This window comes from Rutilus rutilus (assembly GCF_951802725.1).
Source record: "Rutilus rutilus genome assembly, chromosome: 21".
Taxonomy (NCBI): Eukaryota; Metazoa; Chordata; class Actinopteri; order Cypriniformes; family Leuciscidae; genus Rutilus; species Rutilus rutilus.
This window is the reverse complement of record NC_140226.1, coordinates 7,837,667-7,853,824: the sequence shown is the minus strand read 5'-3', so window position 1 is coordinate 7,853,824 and position 16,158 is coordinate 7,837,667. Positions and strand designations below refer to the sequence as shown.

General features: G+C 34.9%; 1 protein-coding gene across 1 annotated transcript; it reads left to right on the top strand.

Moving 5' to 3' along the window:
• The first annotated feature begins 5,982 nt into the window (after positions 1-5,982).
• Positions 5,983-15,147, top strand: gnmt (glycine N-methyltransferase). The gene is made up of 6 exons (XM_084393718.1): positions 5,983-6,305; positions 9,770-9,897; positions 9,974-10,087; positions 10,163-10,305; positions 10,879-11,003; positions 13,638-15,147. Exons 1-6 carry the CDS (start codon positions 6,100-6,102, stop codon positions 13,807-13,809), a joined length of 888 nt encoding a protein of 295 aa, XP_084249844.1. The 5' UTR covers positions 5,983-6,099; the 3' UTR covers positions 13,810-15,147.
• The last annotated feature ends 1,011 nt before the right edge of the window (positions 15,148-16,158 follow it).

Sequence of the window (16,158 nt, the reverse complement as noted above, 5' to 3'; positions counted from 1 at the left end):
TACCTCTTTAATGAATATGGGAATGAGTTAGATCTGGTGTGCAATGCAATGGAAGAAGTGCATAGCTTATGTTATTCTTCAATGCACAACGATAGATTGTTTGTGCAATGCAATGCAATGCAACAATACTTATGTTATTCTTTAATGAACATGGGAATAGTTAGATCTGGTGTGCAATGCAATGCAACTACACATCTGTTATCTCTTTAATGAACATGGGTATGAGTTAGATCTGGTGTGCAATGCAAGAAGTGCATAGCCTATATGTTATTCTTCAATGCACAACGTTAGATCTTTTGTGCAATGCAATGCAACATCATATATGTTATCTCTTTAATTAACATTGGAATGAATTAGTTCTGGTGTGCATTGCAATGCAAGAAGTGCATAGCCTATGTTATTCTTCAATGCACATCGTTAGATTGTTTGTGCAATGCAATGCAACTACATATCTGTTATCTCTTTAATGAACATGGGAATGAGTTAGATCTGGTGTGCAATGCAATGCAATGTAAGAAATGCATACGATATTTTTCAATACACAACGTTAGATCGTTTGTGCTATGCAAAGCAATGCAACACATATGTTATCTCTTTAATGAACATGGGATTGAGTTAGTTCTGGTGTGCAATGCAAGAAGTGCATAGCCTATAATGTTATTCTTCAATGCACAACGTTAGAATGTTTGTGCAATGCAATAAACAACAACACATGTTATCTCTTTAAACTAGAGAGTGGATACACAGATATGGCCTATTTATGAATGAAATTCATGCATTTATTTGTCATTTAAACTGATGCAAACAGGGAAAGAGTAGAAAACATTTATTATCCTGTCGCCCCCTCTAGTGGACAGCATGACGGCCTTCATTGCTCAGATAACGCAAGTCAATGGATTTTTTGGGAAAGTAAGTCTGACCAGTTAGAAAATATATAAGCGAGTCAGACCAGTCTGAAGATCTGAGCTGAATTTGGTGAAGCATTAAAGTTCTAGGCGGAGTCAATTTCTCATAATAATATAATAATAATAATAATAATAATAATAATAATAATAACAATAATAATAATAATGTTTAAATATATGCTGGCTTTCTTAAGCCAACATAATAAAGAAAACTCAGAGAAACATCGACCAATTCAGTATGTAATAAAATTTAATTCGTTTTATAATAAAACTAATAACATTTTAAAGGTATTGCCGTGTAGTTAACAGTGAGTGGTGGTTTCAGACATAATTTTATTAAAGTGCATTTGTCAGTGCCACACTCATACTGACTCTTTCTTCCTGACAGAAAGAAAAGCTCGTAGCTTAGCAAGGCGGAGCGGTTTGACGGTCCTTGTACTTTTTGATAATTTCATTTCCTGTTTGGAATGGAATAACGAGAAATGAAAACCAGCTCGTTTATTCGTTTTTTAGTTTAGTTTAAAAAACGAAATATGAGATTTTGGCTCGATTTTTCATTTTTCGTTTGTGGTTTACAAATCGGTTTATGGGTTCGATATTTCATTTACACACGGCGCTGAAACGCCCCTTTCATTTGATTGGTCAAAACGCTCCGCCTTCAGTAAGCTACGAGCTTTTCTTTCTGTCAGGCAGAATATGAGTCAGTACGAGTGCGGCACTGACAAATGCACTTTAATAAAATAATGTCTGAAACCACCACTCACTGTTAACTAGGCACAATATTTGAAGCAGAAATATGTTGCTGGTCACCTAATCTAGCATGTTGTATTTCCCATTGATAAATACAGTGCAAATAGTTCCGTCTCTTTGGATAAAAGGGAAGTGGAAATAAAAATAATAGGCTGAACTGTACCATGATAATATGTCCGTAACATGTAGGCCTACCACTCTCGTCTTTTTATTTACATCAAAAGGCAGGTAGGCGTGTGTGACATATGTAGGCTATAAATAATTTTGAAAATTTCATAGAAATAAAGTTTATATTTAAGAATGTAAGCATGTATAGCCTCACATGAAAAGAAAGAGACAGAAAAGAGAGAAGCTAGAATCAGTGAACGTACATTAATACTGACAAAATTACCAGGTTTGGGATTAATTAAAATCATGTCAGTTGAAGAGCACGGCATACCTTTAAAATGTTATTAGTTTTATTATAAAACTAATACAATTTTATTACATACAGAATTGGTCGATGTTTCTCTGAGTTTTCTTTATTATGTTGGCTTAAGAAAGCCATCATATTTGAACATTATTATTATTATTATTTATTATTATTATAAAAAATTGACTCGCCTAGAGCTTTAATGCTTCTCCAAACTCAGCTCAGACCTTAAGACTGGTCTGACTCGCTTATATTTTTTCTAACTGGTCAGACTTACCGTACTTTCCCAAAAAATCCATTGACTTTATCTGAGCAATGAAGGCCGTAATACTTAATGCTGTCCACTAGAGGGGGCGACAGGATAATAAGTTTTTTCTACTCCCTTTCGCTGTTTGCATCAGCTTAAATGACAAATAAATGCATGAATTTCATTCATAAATAGGCCATATCTGTGTATCCACTCTCTAGTTTATTTTAAGATATTGTTATTCACACTGGTTTTTGCATTTAATGTTTGTCCATCTGGAACTTTTATTTGTCATGAGCTCTATATTTTAAGATGTAGCCTACTAGAAAAAAAAAAAAAAAAAAGATTCAACAACACAAACTCTATTTTTACTCGCCAAACTATTTTTACTCTATCTATCTATCTATCTATCTATCTATCTATCTATCTATCTATCTATCTATCTATCTATCTATCTATCTATCTATCTATCTATCTATCTATCTATCTATCTATCTATCTATCTATCTATCTGACTGACTGACTGACTGACTGAGCTTCCTTTGAGAAAAATAGCAGACCACCTTTTTTAAACTGTTATTTAAAACGGTGGTCTGCTATATTTCACAAAGGAAGCCCATTTGTGCGGTCGTAAATGTAAATGTGTGAGTAAATCAATGTAAATGTACTTTGTTACTGTCCACCAGTTGTTGTTTTACACAACAAGCATATATTCCCATTGGGTTGTTGGGTTTTCATGTTTAATGGGAACTTTAGACATAATGATTTTTATACTGTACAAACTGTGTTATCCCTTAACTCTAATGTAACAGTTATGGGTAGGTCATCTACGGACATCTAATGTTACGGACATATTATCATGGTACAGTTCAGCCTATTATTGACTTTTATCCAAAGAGATATTTGAACTATTTGCACTGTATTTATCAATGGGAAATACATCATGCTAAACTAATCTGTCTGTCATATGGCTCACATCAAGCAAAGGTTGCAAGAAGCAGCAGCACGAATTACGTGACCAGCAACATATTTCTGCTTCAAATATTGTGCCTAGTTAACAGTGAGTGGTGGTTTCAAACATTATTTTATTAAAGTGCATTTGTCAGTGCCGCACTCGTACTGACTCTTATTCTGCCTGACAGAAAGAAAAGCTCGTAGCTTAGGCTACTGAAGGCGGAGCGTTTTGACCAATCAAATGAAAGGGGCGTTTCAGCGCCGTGTGCAAATGAAATATCGAACCCATAAACCGATTTGTAAACCACAAACGAAAAATGAAAAATCGAGCCAAAATCTCATTTTTCGTTTTTTAAACTAAACTAAAAAACGAATAAACGAGCTGGTTTTCATTTCTCGTTATTCCATTCCAAACAGGAAATGAAATGATCAAAAAGTACACGGACCAAACTGGTTTTCATTTCTCGTTATTCCATACCAAAAAGGAAATGAAATTATCAAAAAGTACACCCAGATCCCATAATAATTTAATATAGATTTACAGTAGTAGCAATAAATGATATTTTACTACATTATATGATTATTAGTATCTAACAACACACCTGGGAACAATCAGGAACTAATCAACGTGAAAAATTACAAAGGACTACAAACATGGCACAGAAACAGGAAATAAGACAAAAGTCCAAACCAGACATGGGAACACATAGCATGGCATAAATACTGGTGGTTCAGTGGTTTACTTGTTACATCACCTTGCACTGTGAATAATTACTTGATGTATTTAACAACAAAAAAGTACAATTGTTTTTGTGTTAGTTATGTTAGATTGCTTTTGTCTATAATTGTTTGTAAATTAAGATCATACCACATTTTATGAGTTATTAATGCAGACACTTGGATAATAAAAGGGTTCACAAACTTATTATTGCAACTATAAGCTTTGAAAATCAGTTTTTAAATTTTAAGACATATGGCTGAATACAACTTCAAATTTAGTGCAGTTTTGAGACTGAGGCCTTTACCTTGTGGCTGTTGCAAAGATTATCTGTCTGACAATAAATGTGAATATATTATTTTTCTGTTGATACATGTACATTTGTACAATAACATTTGTATTGAAATAACATTCATCAATCATCACTTGATCAACACAAATATTTCATTTCAGCTGCTCTTTAACCTCATTATTTTAGTGCAGAAGGTCAAAGGTTGAAATTATGTTTATACTGTTTGGCCATGCCTAAGTTAATAATTTAATTACACAAAACCAATGTCTTGTCCATTATGAATGTATGAATGTCCCACTTTTGAGGAAAGAGAAAACGTAGACTGAATTTCCTTGTTACATTGTCAAATGTCTTCTAAATTGTTTCTCTTTCTCTTTTCTTCTGTTGCATACATCTCAAATGTGTATGAAAAAAGGACACCTGGTCTATTTAAAAGCAGTTCGGATAACAATGTAACATTTTTATTTGTACATTTTTTATTTATTTCTTCCTCACAGATCTCACAGATAAAGTGTGCAATTTTGGTGTTAAAACATTTATCTTATCCCATCTCATTCCATATAAGGATGTCATTTCTAGGTTGATTCTTTTGAAAAATATTTTTTGTTCTGTTTGTTTGGGCATACCGAACATCCTATATATCATATCATAAAGTCTTGTATCATACAGCTTTTTTAATGGTTTATTTGTTAGAAATAACAACATGTTTCACATTGTAAATTAATACTTTACAGTGCCACTCAATTAAGGGAAGAATTTGATCAAATATTTGATTCAAGTATCTTCAAAAATACAATTTGGGGGTTAATTGCATGTATTAGATTGTAAGAATAGTTAAGCATAGCACTTGGATATTTGTTATATGTATGTTTTGGTTTGTCTAAGTGATTTAAATTGCCTCTGATTTAATGCCAACTGACATAACACTCTATTCGCTTACATATTTACTTCATTTGAATTGACAGATTCCATGAACAGTCAACATGAATCAGACTGTTTTCGAAACTGTTATCTTTCATCCAGTGCTATTGTGCTTGAATGGATACTACACTAGTGTAGCCAGCTAATTTACTATTTCCTTCTCAATCAGTGCTCACACTGGTGTCACTGAGTACAAGAGAGGTGAGGGGGTGGAAAGAGATTATCTGTTCAAGAATGCAAGTGCAAAAAATAGTGCTGAGTCCAGACTTTGTCTGCTGCAACTGAAGAAAACTAATTTACAGACAGTAAATTATACATTTTCATATCTTTATCATGACTGTAATTGGACTATTAGCCTACATCAAAATGTCAAGTTACACATAACATGTTACTTTTCAGTGTATTATCTTAAATGAGACAAACTCACGAATGAAAACAATGGACATAGAAAACAGCTATGAGACTTTTTTCTTTACATAAATATCCATTTTAAAAACTCTCAGAGGCAAATTTTTTTTTTTTTTTTTTTTTTGGTAAGCACAACTTCAGACGCAAAATGTTCTAAATATCTTTTAGTTCCTAAGCCCCACATTTCGACAGTTTGCCAACATTATCATATCAATCACTCTGTTCCTGATTGTTTAACCTTTTTAAATTATGATGAAATACAGATCGGGTGTGTCAGCAGCCTGGCACGTCATCACACGTCTCGGCCAATTGCAATGTAGGCGTAAGAGTATACGGGCGTCCGATTGGTCAAAAGTTTCCGTTTCAACACAGACGCAATATAAATGTCAACAGACATGTAAGCATGAAAAAGACGCAGACAACCGAGTACAGAAAACAGGCAGGAGGTTTATTTCAGATCCAGAAGACGTTCACGTGGTGTGATAATTCAGTATGGTGGACAGTGTTTACCGCACACGCTCTCTCGGTATAGGTGCAGTTGGTCTTCCTGATCAGTATGCCGACGGTAAAGCAGCGAAAGTGTGGCAGCTGTACATCGGAGACACTCGGAGCCGGACAGAGGAATACAAGAGCTGGGTGTTTTCCCTGCTCAGAAAACATGGGGTTGAGAAGGTGCTGGATGTAGCCTGCGGTACAGGGTATGAACTAATAAAACTTATCAAATTAAGAAATGAATAAAACGATTAAAACTCTCCCTCACATAATATCTGATGGGCAAGGTCAGGTCGATTGTCTGTAGTACTTTATTTACTCTGCTTATCTGTCCGATTGATAGGGGTGGGGGTCATTTCAGATTTAATAACAAAGCATTTAGCCTTATGGACATTTAGTCCACTGATAGATTGGTTACTTTCTTGGTTTACTCAACTCCACCTCTTAGCCACTAATCTGGGTCATGTGGGTTGGCCTTGAAGCTTTTTGATAAGTGGAATGCCATTTTGGCTAAATTACACAAAGTCAGTTTTTCAGCCAGTCCAACGATGAAAGAGCGCTTGTGCTTTTTTTTTTTTTGTCACTGGGCCACTGGCAGCTGTATAGCTGTATTTTAAGTGATGTTATATCAAAGCCGTTGTGTGTTTTATATTTAAAGAAAAAAGTAGTATCTTTTTGTGTAATAGATACTTAGTCTAAATATACGTTTGAAAGATGATTCTGTAACACTTACAATAAAATTGTAATACTTACAATAATACAATAAGCTTTTAACTCCGTTAATGTATTAACTAACATGAACTGACAAATAAATGAGCAATACATATGTTACAGTTTTTATTAATCTTTGTTAATTGTTTGTTCATCTTAGGTTACTAAGATTAAATAAATTCTATAGCGGTATTGTTCATTCTTAGTTCATGTTAACTAAAGTAGCAGTAGTTAACTAATAAAAACTTACTGTAAAGTGTAAATGATTTAAAAAAAAATAAAAAGTGGCATTTGAATTTGACTGCAAAAAAAAAAAAATCTGTATGACACCAACAAAGTAATACATTATATGTTTATTGAAATATATTTTGTAGGTAAAGCATAAAGAGATGAAAGTAAGTGAAAATGGGGGTAAGGTAGTTACAAACATTATATATATATATATATATGTCTATATGATCCACTGGAACTTCTGCTCCCTTCCAATTGATACATTGATGATAGTCTGTATTTTGTGGAGTCTTAATGGACAATTGTTAACTCAGCTTGACCCACAAAACCTGTTTTCTGTTTAGACGTACCTTTGAACTCACTCCAGCCCAAACATGTTGTTCTGTTTTTCTATTGGATTACACATGCATTACATTTCCCAGGGTTTTTTGTTCATTAATGGTCTACTTGCACTGAGCTTTATGAAGTACTTCAAATTTGAAATAAAATGGCTCTCTAGTTTCGCTGTATATATGTTTACAATGTACCATTCTTGTCTTGTTCCTGAAACTCAAAGTTTCTGTATCCTGTAGAGACGTATGCGCAATTTTTCACAGATTGGATTAGCAAATACACAGACGTTTCAGACGTTTTCATGTAGCAACAGAAACACTTTTCATTCAGTACCTTATGTGCTGCTTAATATAGCACCTGTATGTACAAATATTAAGTCAGCAGAATACTAATAATCTATGGCCTGGTTTCAAAGACAGGGCTTAGATTAAGCCAGGATTAGGCCTTAGTTTAATTAGGAAAATTGAGTAGCTTTTATAAACGTGCCTTAGAAACAAACATTACTGGTGTGCATCTTGAGCCAAAACAATGGCACTGACATATTTTTGGTTATATCAGTGCAAGTCGGTTTCAGTTAAACCAGCTCAAACATGCATTTTAGTCTGGGACTAGTCCCCCTGTAGTCAATAATTGTATCCCTTAAAACTCATCTTTGATCACCAAAATGACAAATAAAAATTATGTGCAAAATAAATTCTTCATGCCTTAAAATAGCTTGACTGTAACTCTACACCCTTGCTTCATTTAGTATAGGCCAGGGAGGGGGAACGTCGGTCTTGAAGGGCCGCTGTCCTGCAGAGTTTAGCTCCAACCCTGATAAAAACTCACCTGCCTGTAGCCTTAGTGATCCTGAAGACATTAATTAGCTTGTTCAGGTGTGTTTCCAACCCTAATCAACTAAACTCTGCAGGACAGTAGCCCTCCAGGACCGACGTTCCCCATCCCTGGTATACGTGGATACATTAATATATAAATTAGCCCCGCCTCAAATCACTTACACCAGCTGAGAGATCCACTCGGTCAACTTAACCATAGTAAACGCTGCATAATAGCAAGTGGAAATACTGGTTTAAAGGAACACTCCACCGTTTTTTCATATTAAACTATGTTATTACCTTAACTAAGACGAGTTGATACATACCTCTCTCGTCTCAGTGCGTGCACTCAATCGCTCTGGCGCGGCGACACTTTAATAGCACTTAGCTTAGCCCAGTTCATTCATTAGGATCCAAACAGAGATGAAGCTAGAAGCGACCAAACACCTCCACGTTTTCCCTATTTAAATACAGTTACACGAGTAGTTACACGACCAAGTATGGTGACACAAAATAAAATGTGGCGCTTTTCTAAGCGGGTAAAAAGGATAACTATAATGTGTGGCGGAATAGCACTTGGGAGCACTTCGACTTGGCGCAGTAATATCATCACTCCTGAAAAATCCTCTCCCCCTCTCCCTCTCACTTCTGTCATTAGAACCAACGTGCACCGAGTCGAAGTGCCATGTTTTATTTTGTGTCACCATACTTGGTCGTGTAACTGTATTTAAGTAGGGAAAACGTGGAGGTGTTTGGTCGCTTCTAACTTCATCTCTGTTTGGATCCTAATGAATGAACTGGGCTAAGTTAAGTGCTATCAAAGTGTCGCCGCGCGCCAGAGCGTTTGAGTGCACGCACTGAGACGAGAGAGGTATGTATCAACTCGTCTTAGTTAAGGGAATAACATAGTTTAATATGAAAAAACGGTGGAGTGTTCCTTTAATTCAGCCATATATGTTTGAACCAGAAAACAGAAAGTGAATTATAAAGGGTCTTCTACAAGTCGATGTATCAGAATGATGATGTATTTTATGTATAGCTCTTTACAACTTCGGACATATAATGGTAATTGATCTGATTAGCCTTTTGCTTGACTACTTTATCAAACAGCTAATAATGTGTTGCTAATGTTACAAAAACCATGTTCTCGTTCACCATCTCAGAGTCTCACGGCTGCCTTCTAAAAATCAGTTTCCTTAGAAATGCTTTGAACAACTCAGAATGTCATTGGAGAAAGGTATATAGTTCATATATAACACCATAATATACATCATATACAAAATTCACCTGCTATATTGCTAAATGTACATGATTTTTCATATCAACAGAAAAATATATCAGGAAAGCCTGGCTTCTCTTGAGACTCGCCTGCTTGTAGCATAGCAAACGATATGCTAAAGCCTACCGGCATGTTGACGTGATTGGTTAGTTTGTGACGTCAGAAACACCGGCGATTCCAAACCGCGTTTTTGAGACATTCTTTGGTTCACTGCAGTTTTAAGGAGAAAATACTCAGCAATGGTGTTGACATGTATTTGCACATGGTTTTACGTTTGCACTTTTTTTACCTTTTTTTTAAGGGTGGATTCCATCATGTTGGTAGAGGAGGGATTCAAGGTGGTTAGTGTGGATGCCAGTGACAAAATGCTCAAATATGCTCTTAAAGAGAGATGGGAGAGGAGAAAAGAGCCAGCCTTCGATAACTGGGGTAATGAAGATCTCTGTTTTGAGTGAGTATAAAAGAAAAAAAACATGTTTTAAAGGTTTCTCCGTGGTCTTTTTAGTAATTGAAGAGGCCAACTGGCTAACATTACACGAAGATGTGAAGAAACCTGGAGATGGTTTTGATGCAGTAATCTGTCTAGGGAACTCATTCGCTCATTTACCAGACTTCAAAGGTAAGAATACCAAAGCAAAATAGGTTTCAGATTTTGACAGATTTATCTAAATAACTTCTTTCTCATATCTCACAGGGGACCAGAGTGATCAGAAGCTTGCCTTGCAAAACATAGCCAGCATGGTGAAACCTGGAGGGATCCTAATTATTGACCACCGTAACTATGATTACATCCTCGAGACTGGTCAAGCTCCCCAAGGAAAGAATATTTACTATAAGGTAAAACGTCTCAGTTACTTATGTAACCCTCATTCCCTGAAGGAGGGAACGGAGAAGTTACGTCAGAACGACTGACGAATTGGGATCTCGCCTGAGAAAGTAACGTTGAACGTGACTGACTGAAAGGGAACCCAGTTGTGTACATGTAACCACATCACAGTTCACTTCATTGTGTTTTAAAAATAGCATATATAGACTATAATGGTGCTTGGCTTTTAACTAAAGTTACGCATTCACTTGATTGTTTGTTAGCTGCAAAAAATTTGAAAAAATATAGTCATATTCCATGTAAGCCTTCAGGTAACTATTTTGTCAGCCTTACCTGCCTAAACATGTATGTAACTAAGCCAAATCATGGATTAGAAGACAACACTGTAGGCATATAAGAAGGCATATAATTCATTCTATAAAATTATGCTTAAATCTGGAGAAGCTATACCATAGTATATAATAAATTATATACACTAATGACTCATTAAGCAAGTCATATTTTTATCAATTTAAATTTAAACTGAAAAAAAATTACTCTGTTGCATTCTGTGAGGCTCATATACTTAAGGACTTATGTTTCAGAGTGACCTGAGGCAGGACATATCCACCTCAGTGCTGTGGGTTAATAACAAGCCTCACATGATCACACTGGACTACACTCTAATACTGCCTCAACCAGAGGACATTCAGACTCCGCCTGAGACGAGGTACTGTGACCTTCTGGTGGGGTCAGTTTTTGGGTGGTTGTGATGCATTATCAGTGCTTAATACACTATAGGAGGCTGTACTGTACCAACTAACTCAGGGGGACTAAATGCCGTTTAGTGGGACAAACTGTAATTTGCAGTACTATCTGTTCAAAATCAAATAAAAGAAACCTTGCACTGTGCATGTGTTGCTTTTTCCGGTAACACTTTATTTTAGGGTTCAATTCTCACTATTAACTAGTTGTTTATTATTAGCATGCATATTACTAGGATATTGGCTGTTTTTTTAGTACATATTGTTGCCTTATTCTGCATGACCTTATTCTACATTTCTTAATCCATTCCTTAAGTTCCATACCTAAATTTAAAAACCTTACTTACTAATAAGCAGTAATTAAAAAAAGGCAAATATCATAGTTAATAGTGAGAATTGGACCCTAAACTAAAGTGTGACCCTTTTTCCTGTTGAACCGAACTTGTTTCGAACCGTGACCCCAAAACCGAGTTAAGTAGCGAACCGTGACTTCTGTGTACCATTACACCCTGCAAATTCTTTGGTTTTCCAGCATATTTTGCATATTTGAATCCTTTACAGCAGTGACTATGATTTTGAGATCCATCCTTTCACACTGAGGACTATTGAGGGACTCATATGCAGGTATTACAAAAGGTTCAAACATTCAATGATGTTCCAGAAAGAAACACTATGCATTAAAAACCAGGGGTTGTAAACTTTTTGAATTTGAAGATCAAGGTAAATTGTACTTAATTTGTCTTCTGGGAGACATGTAAGTATCCTTTGTAGCTTCCGAAGGGCAGTACTATATGAAAAAATATGATATTTAAACAAAATAAGAAAAATGTACATATCATCCTGTTCAAATGTTTACACCCCTGGTTCTAAATGCATCTTGTTTCCTTCTGGAGCATCATTGAATGTTTGAACCTTTTGTAATACTTGCGTATGAGTCCCTCAGTTGTCCTCAGTGTGATGTCATACAAAAATTTACACACCCTCATGTTGCTCGTCCATTCCACCATATCTATTTTTTTACATTCATTTGCAGGATATTTGTCCTCTATCTCTAAGTTTACTGAGCCAGAACAATTACCTCAGCAATTCTTGAAAACGGGGACCTTACAGTTAATACTTATTTATATTTTTTAAAACAATCAGCCATAATCATCTGAAATAAACAAGGTCTGAATCCATAACATCGCAAATGCTTTACAGTATGCAATAATACAGCCTCCAGTGATGTCATGCTTTAAGGGCTGAGCAAGTGTTTATTCATACGTAAATCTGTGCATGTCGCAGTTATAAAAAAGATCAGCCTTGAATTTATGAACAGATTTATGCCGGCCAGTAGCCAAACAATCAATGCATCCCTAGTACAGACCCTTTCCAAAAAATTTGAATATCATGGAAAAGTTTATTTATTTCCATAATTCCATTCAAAACGTTAAACTTCCATAGATTATAGATTCAGGGCCCACAACTTAAACGATTCAAGTATTTAGTTGTTTATTTGTACATAATTTGGGCTTCCAGCTCATAAAACCCACGAAAACAGGATTTCAAAAAATTAGAATATTACATGAAATCACACAGTAATTACACAGTGTGGAAACATGGTCATTGAACCAGGTTTTGGTTATTTTGGCAGTGTGGGCAGGTGCAAATCCTGCTGGAAAATGAAGGAAGCATCTCCATAAAGCTTGTCTGCTGAAGGAAGCATGAAGTGCTCTGAAAATGTCCTGGTAGACGGCTGCGTTGAGTGGACAGCACAGTGGACCACCAGCCGATGACATGGCTCTCCAAACCAACACAGACTGTGGAAACTTCACACTGGACTTCAAGCATCTTGGATTGTGTGCCTCTCCATTCTTCCTCCAGACTCTGGGACCTTGGTTTCCAAATGAGATGCAAAATTTGCTCTCATGAGAAAAGAGGACTTTGGTCCACTGTGCTTTATTAAATCCAGAGTCAACGCAGCCATCTACCAGGACATTTTCAGAGCACTTCATGCTTCCTTCATTTTCCAGCAGGATTTGCACCTGCCCACACTGCCAAAATAACCAAAACCTGGTTCAATGACCATGGCATCACTGTGTAATTACTGTGTGATTTCATGTAATATTCTAATTTTTTGAAATCCTGTTTTCGTGGGTTTTATGAGCTGGAAGCCCAAATTATGTACAAATAAACAACTAAATACATGAAATCGTTTAAGTTGTGGGCCCTAAATCTATAATCTATGGAAGTTTAACGTTTTGAATGGAATTATGGAAATAAAGAAACTTTTCCATGATATTCAAATTTTTTGGAAAGGGTCTGTATATGTAAAATAATTTGTAAATAGCATTTAAGATAAATCCAAAATTATTTGTAGAATTGGAATGAATATGTTTAGATACTTTTTAGAGGTTCGACACAAACACTAGTTTGTTTAACAGTTCTTTCAATACCTCATTACTTGTCGTTTTTGTTGATCTATTACTATTTTATATGAAATTATAAATATGTGAATTATGAATGTGTATATTTTATATACATTGAAAATGTATGTGTGTATTAGGAATTGGTTATACATTATGTTTTTATTCATGTTTTTTTTTCTTTGTGTCTTGTAGTAAATTCCGCCTGTCATACTACCCCCATCGTGTGGAGAGTTTTAAGGAGATTTTAAGAGCATCATTTTTTGGAAAATGCGAGCACAATGTATATGGTGACTTCAAGCAATACACCCCAGGGCAAGGAGAAGCGCCCTGTTATTTCATCCATGTGGTTAAAAAGACTACTTAAAGTCACATGAATTCTGCAATTCACATTTCATCTTCACATGGAAAACTGTGTTTGTCTGTGCAAATGCCATGACTGGGGCTTGCAAGACAACGCATCAGGGAATTCTTTTAGTTTTTTCTTGGAAAGTGTAAAATTTATTTAGGGATTTCATACACAGATATGGACCTCATTTGAACTAGTAAGAGGCCCACATACTCTTAATTTTATTACTTATTATTTCCTTCATGCTTCACAATCATTTTTTTTTTTTTTACCTTTCACATTACACATTCTTGTTCTTTAATTATTAGAAAGAATTATACCACTTCTTGTATAATTGTTTTGATATCCAGGTTCCACATTTCTACATGAGTTAGAATGAGTGTCTAAATGTAGAGCCACAATCACTTTGTATCTTCTTGAATTGCAATTCCAGAATAGCAGCTGCTTTTGCGTTGAAGATTTTTCATTTACATTGTACTTTACAACAGAACATAGTTTAGAGCCTGTTCACACAGAATGTTTTTTTTTTCTTTCTTTTTTTTTTTTTTCTTTCACTGTGCTGCTTTGTAATTGTTTTTCTAAACATGCTAGATGGACATCTTTGGACACTGACTCATGTCAGAATATAAAACGATAAATATATAAACACCACCTTTTCCCTCTCCCAAATATTAAATCATTGTGGATTATGCTACAATATGTAATATATTTAAAATGATAATAATTATAATAATAGTTGTGACACAATGTCACAGGTAATCACATCCATGCTATTCAGACCAACAACACTATTTGTGTTGATATTACTTTTATAAAGATTTCAATAAACAAGTTATTTAGTAACTTGCATATTAGACACAATCTTGCAAACTGACTGATAGTGAAATGAACTATAGATGCGCAAAGATTAAAGTTTACTGTTTTTTTTAATTATTTTTTTTATGTTTAAACTATTTTCTTGTGGAGGTTTTGCCATTGTTGCTTTTGGCTTGCTTATTGGGGGCTCTAGCACTATTTTCTTTTCCTCCTTGTGTCAAGTTCATAGGTAAAACATGTTTAAAAGTTGGATTAATTTAACAATTAGTTACATTGTTAAAAAAGCAACGGTTTATGAGACCATTTGATTCAAGTAGTGCTAAGAAGTGTGAATTACTTTAAACTGCATAAAACACCATGGTAGACCAACAGAATTCACCCAAAACTTGTCTGAACAAAGAACTTTGAACAATATTGATGAAATGTAAGGGTTTGTGATTTCCCATCATGAATTGCAGCATGAATAAATTATGAGGTTTGTAAAAGAATTATTATTTCTCTGTTTGCTGACCAAAAAAATAAATAAATAAATTAAAACCAGTTTTATCTTTATTATTGGTTATTTGTTGTGTTGTGTTGTTAAGAGCTCACCTTTTAAAATTTTTCTACAAGATGTAACCAATCTTGAGGTTTGTGAGTCAAATGTTTAGGTCAGTGTACAAACTTGTAAAACTACATCCCAGACATCTTTGCTTTTTAAGGTGATTGCATTTTAATTTATGGGAGGAGAGTATTTAAATGAATCATGCAAGGTGATTTACTAAGGTCTGCGCTGGTCAATTTACTATCATCTTAAAGATGCACATCTTAAACCAGATGCTAATCTGGTAGATTGTGTTGGTCATTATGGAAATGATCCGGCTGCGTCTCTTTCTTCATCCTTCCCACGGGTCATTTTGAACCCGAAATTATTATTTATTTTATTTTTTTAACAAAAAAATCGGGTGTTCATCGGAGTGGTCAAAGACCTTAAGGAATTTTGTTCCTTAACTTGGAATGCACGAAAACAATTGACTGGGTTTATGTGTCTATGTGGTTGAAATAAAAAAGAAAGTAACAAATCTTTACCTCACTGGTCAATTTGACCTCCATATAATACATGGAATGTTAGGATTTTAATTTGTCAAAAAAAAAAACACAACCAAATTCTGGCACAATTCAGAACAAACACACAAATGAAGGCATGAGACTATAGAACCTATTCTCCCCAATGCTGAAAACATCCACATCCACATCCAGACATATTCTGAATTAAAATCAGCATTTTCAAATAAATATTCTTCAAGGTTTTACTTTTTTCTTACTACTTGAATTATTACAATATCTGACACTTCAGTTTATACAGAAAAAAACTAAATTTTCCAATCCAATGTCTAAATGGATATCTGAATGCATAATGATGAATAATTGTCTTTATGACCCAGCAGAACTGTTCATTTTCTCCATAGAGCTATGGCACTGGCACTATGTTTTATTATTTCTTTCCACAAGAGGTCGACGGAAACACCAGAGACGTCAAATGTGAGCACCCAAAAGGTTATTTTGGAATGT

What these genes read in the sequence shown, in the direction of transcription:
- gnmt (XM_084393718.1), top strand. Translation starts at nt 6,100, where the DNA reads ATGGTGGACAGTGTTTACCGCACACGCTCTCTCGGTATAGGTGCAGTT. An exon ending in GATGTAGCCTGCGGTACAGG is followed by an intron (nt 6,306 to 9,769) that starts GTATGAACTAAT and finishes CTTTTTTTTAAG; the next exon opens with GGTGGATTCCATCATGTTGG. An exon ending in CAGACTCCGCCTGAGACGAG is followed by an intron (nt 11,004 to 13,637) that starts GTACTGTGACCT and finishes TGTGTCTTGTAG; the next exon opens with TAAATTCCGCCTGTCATACT.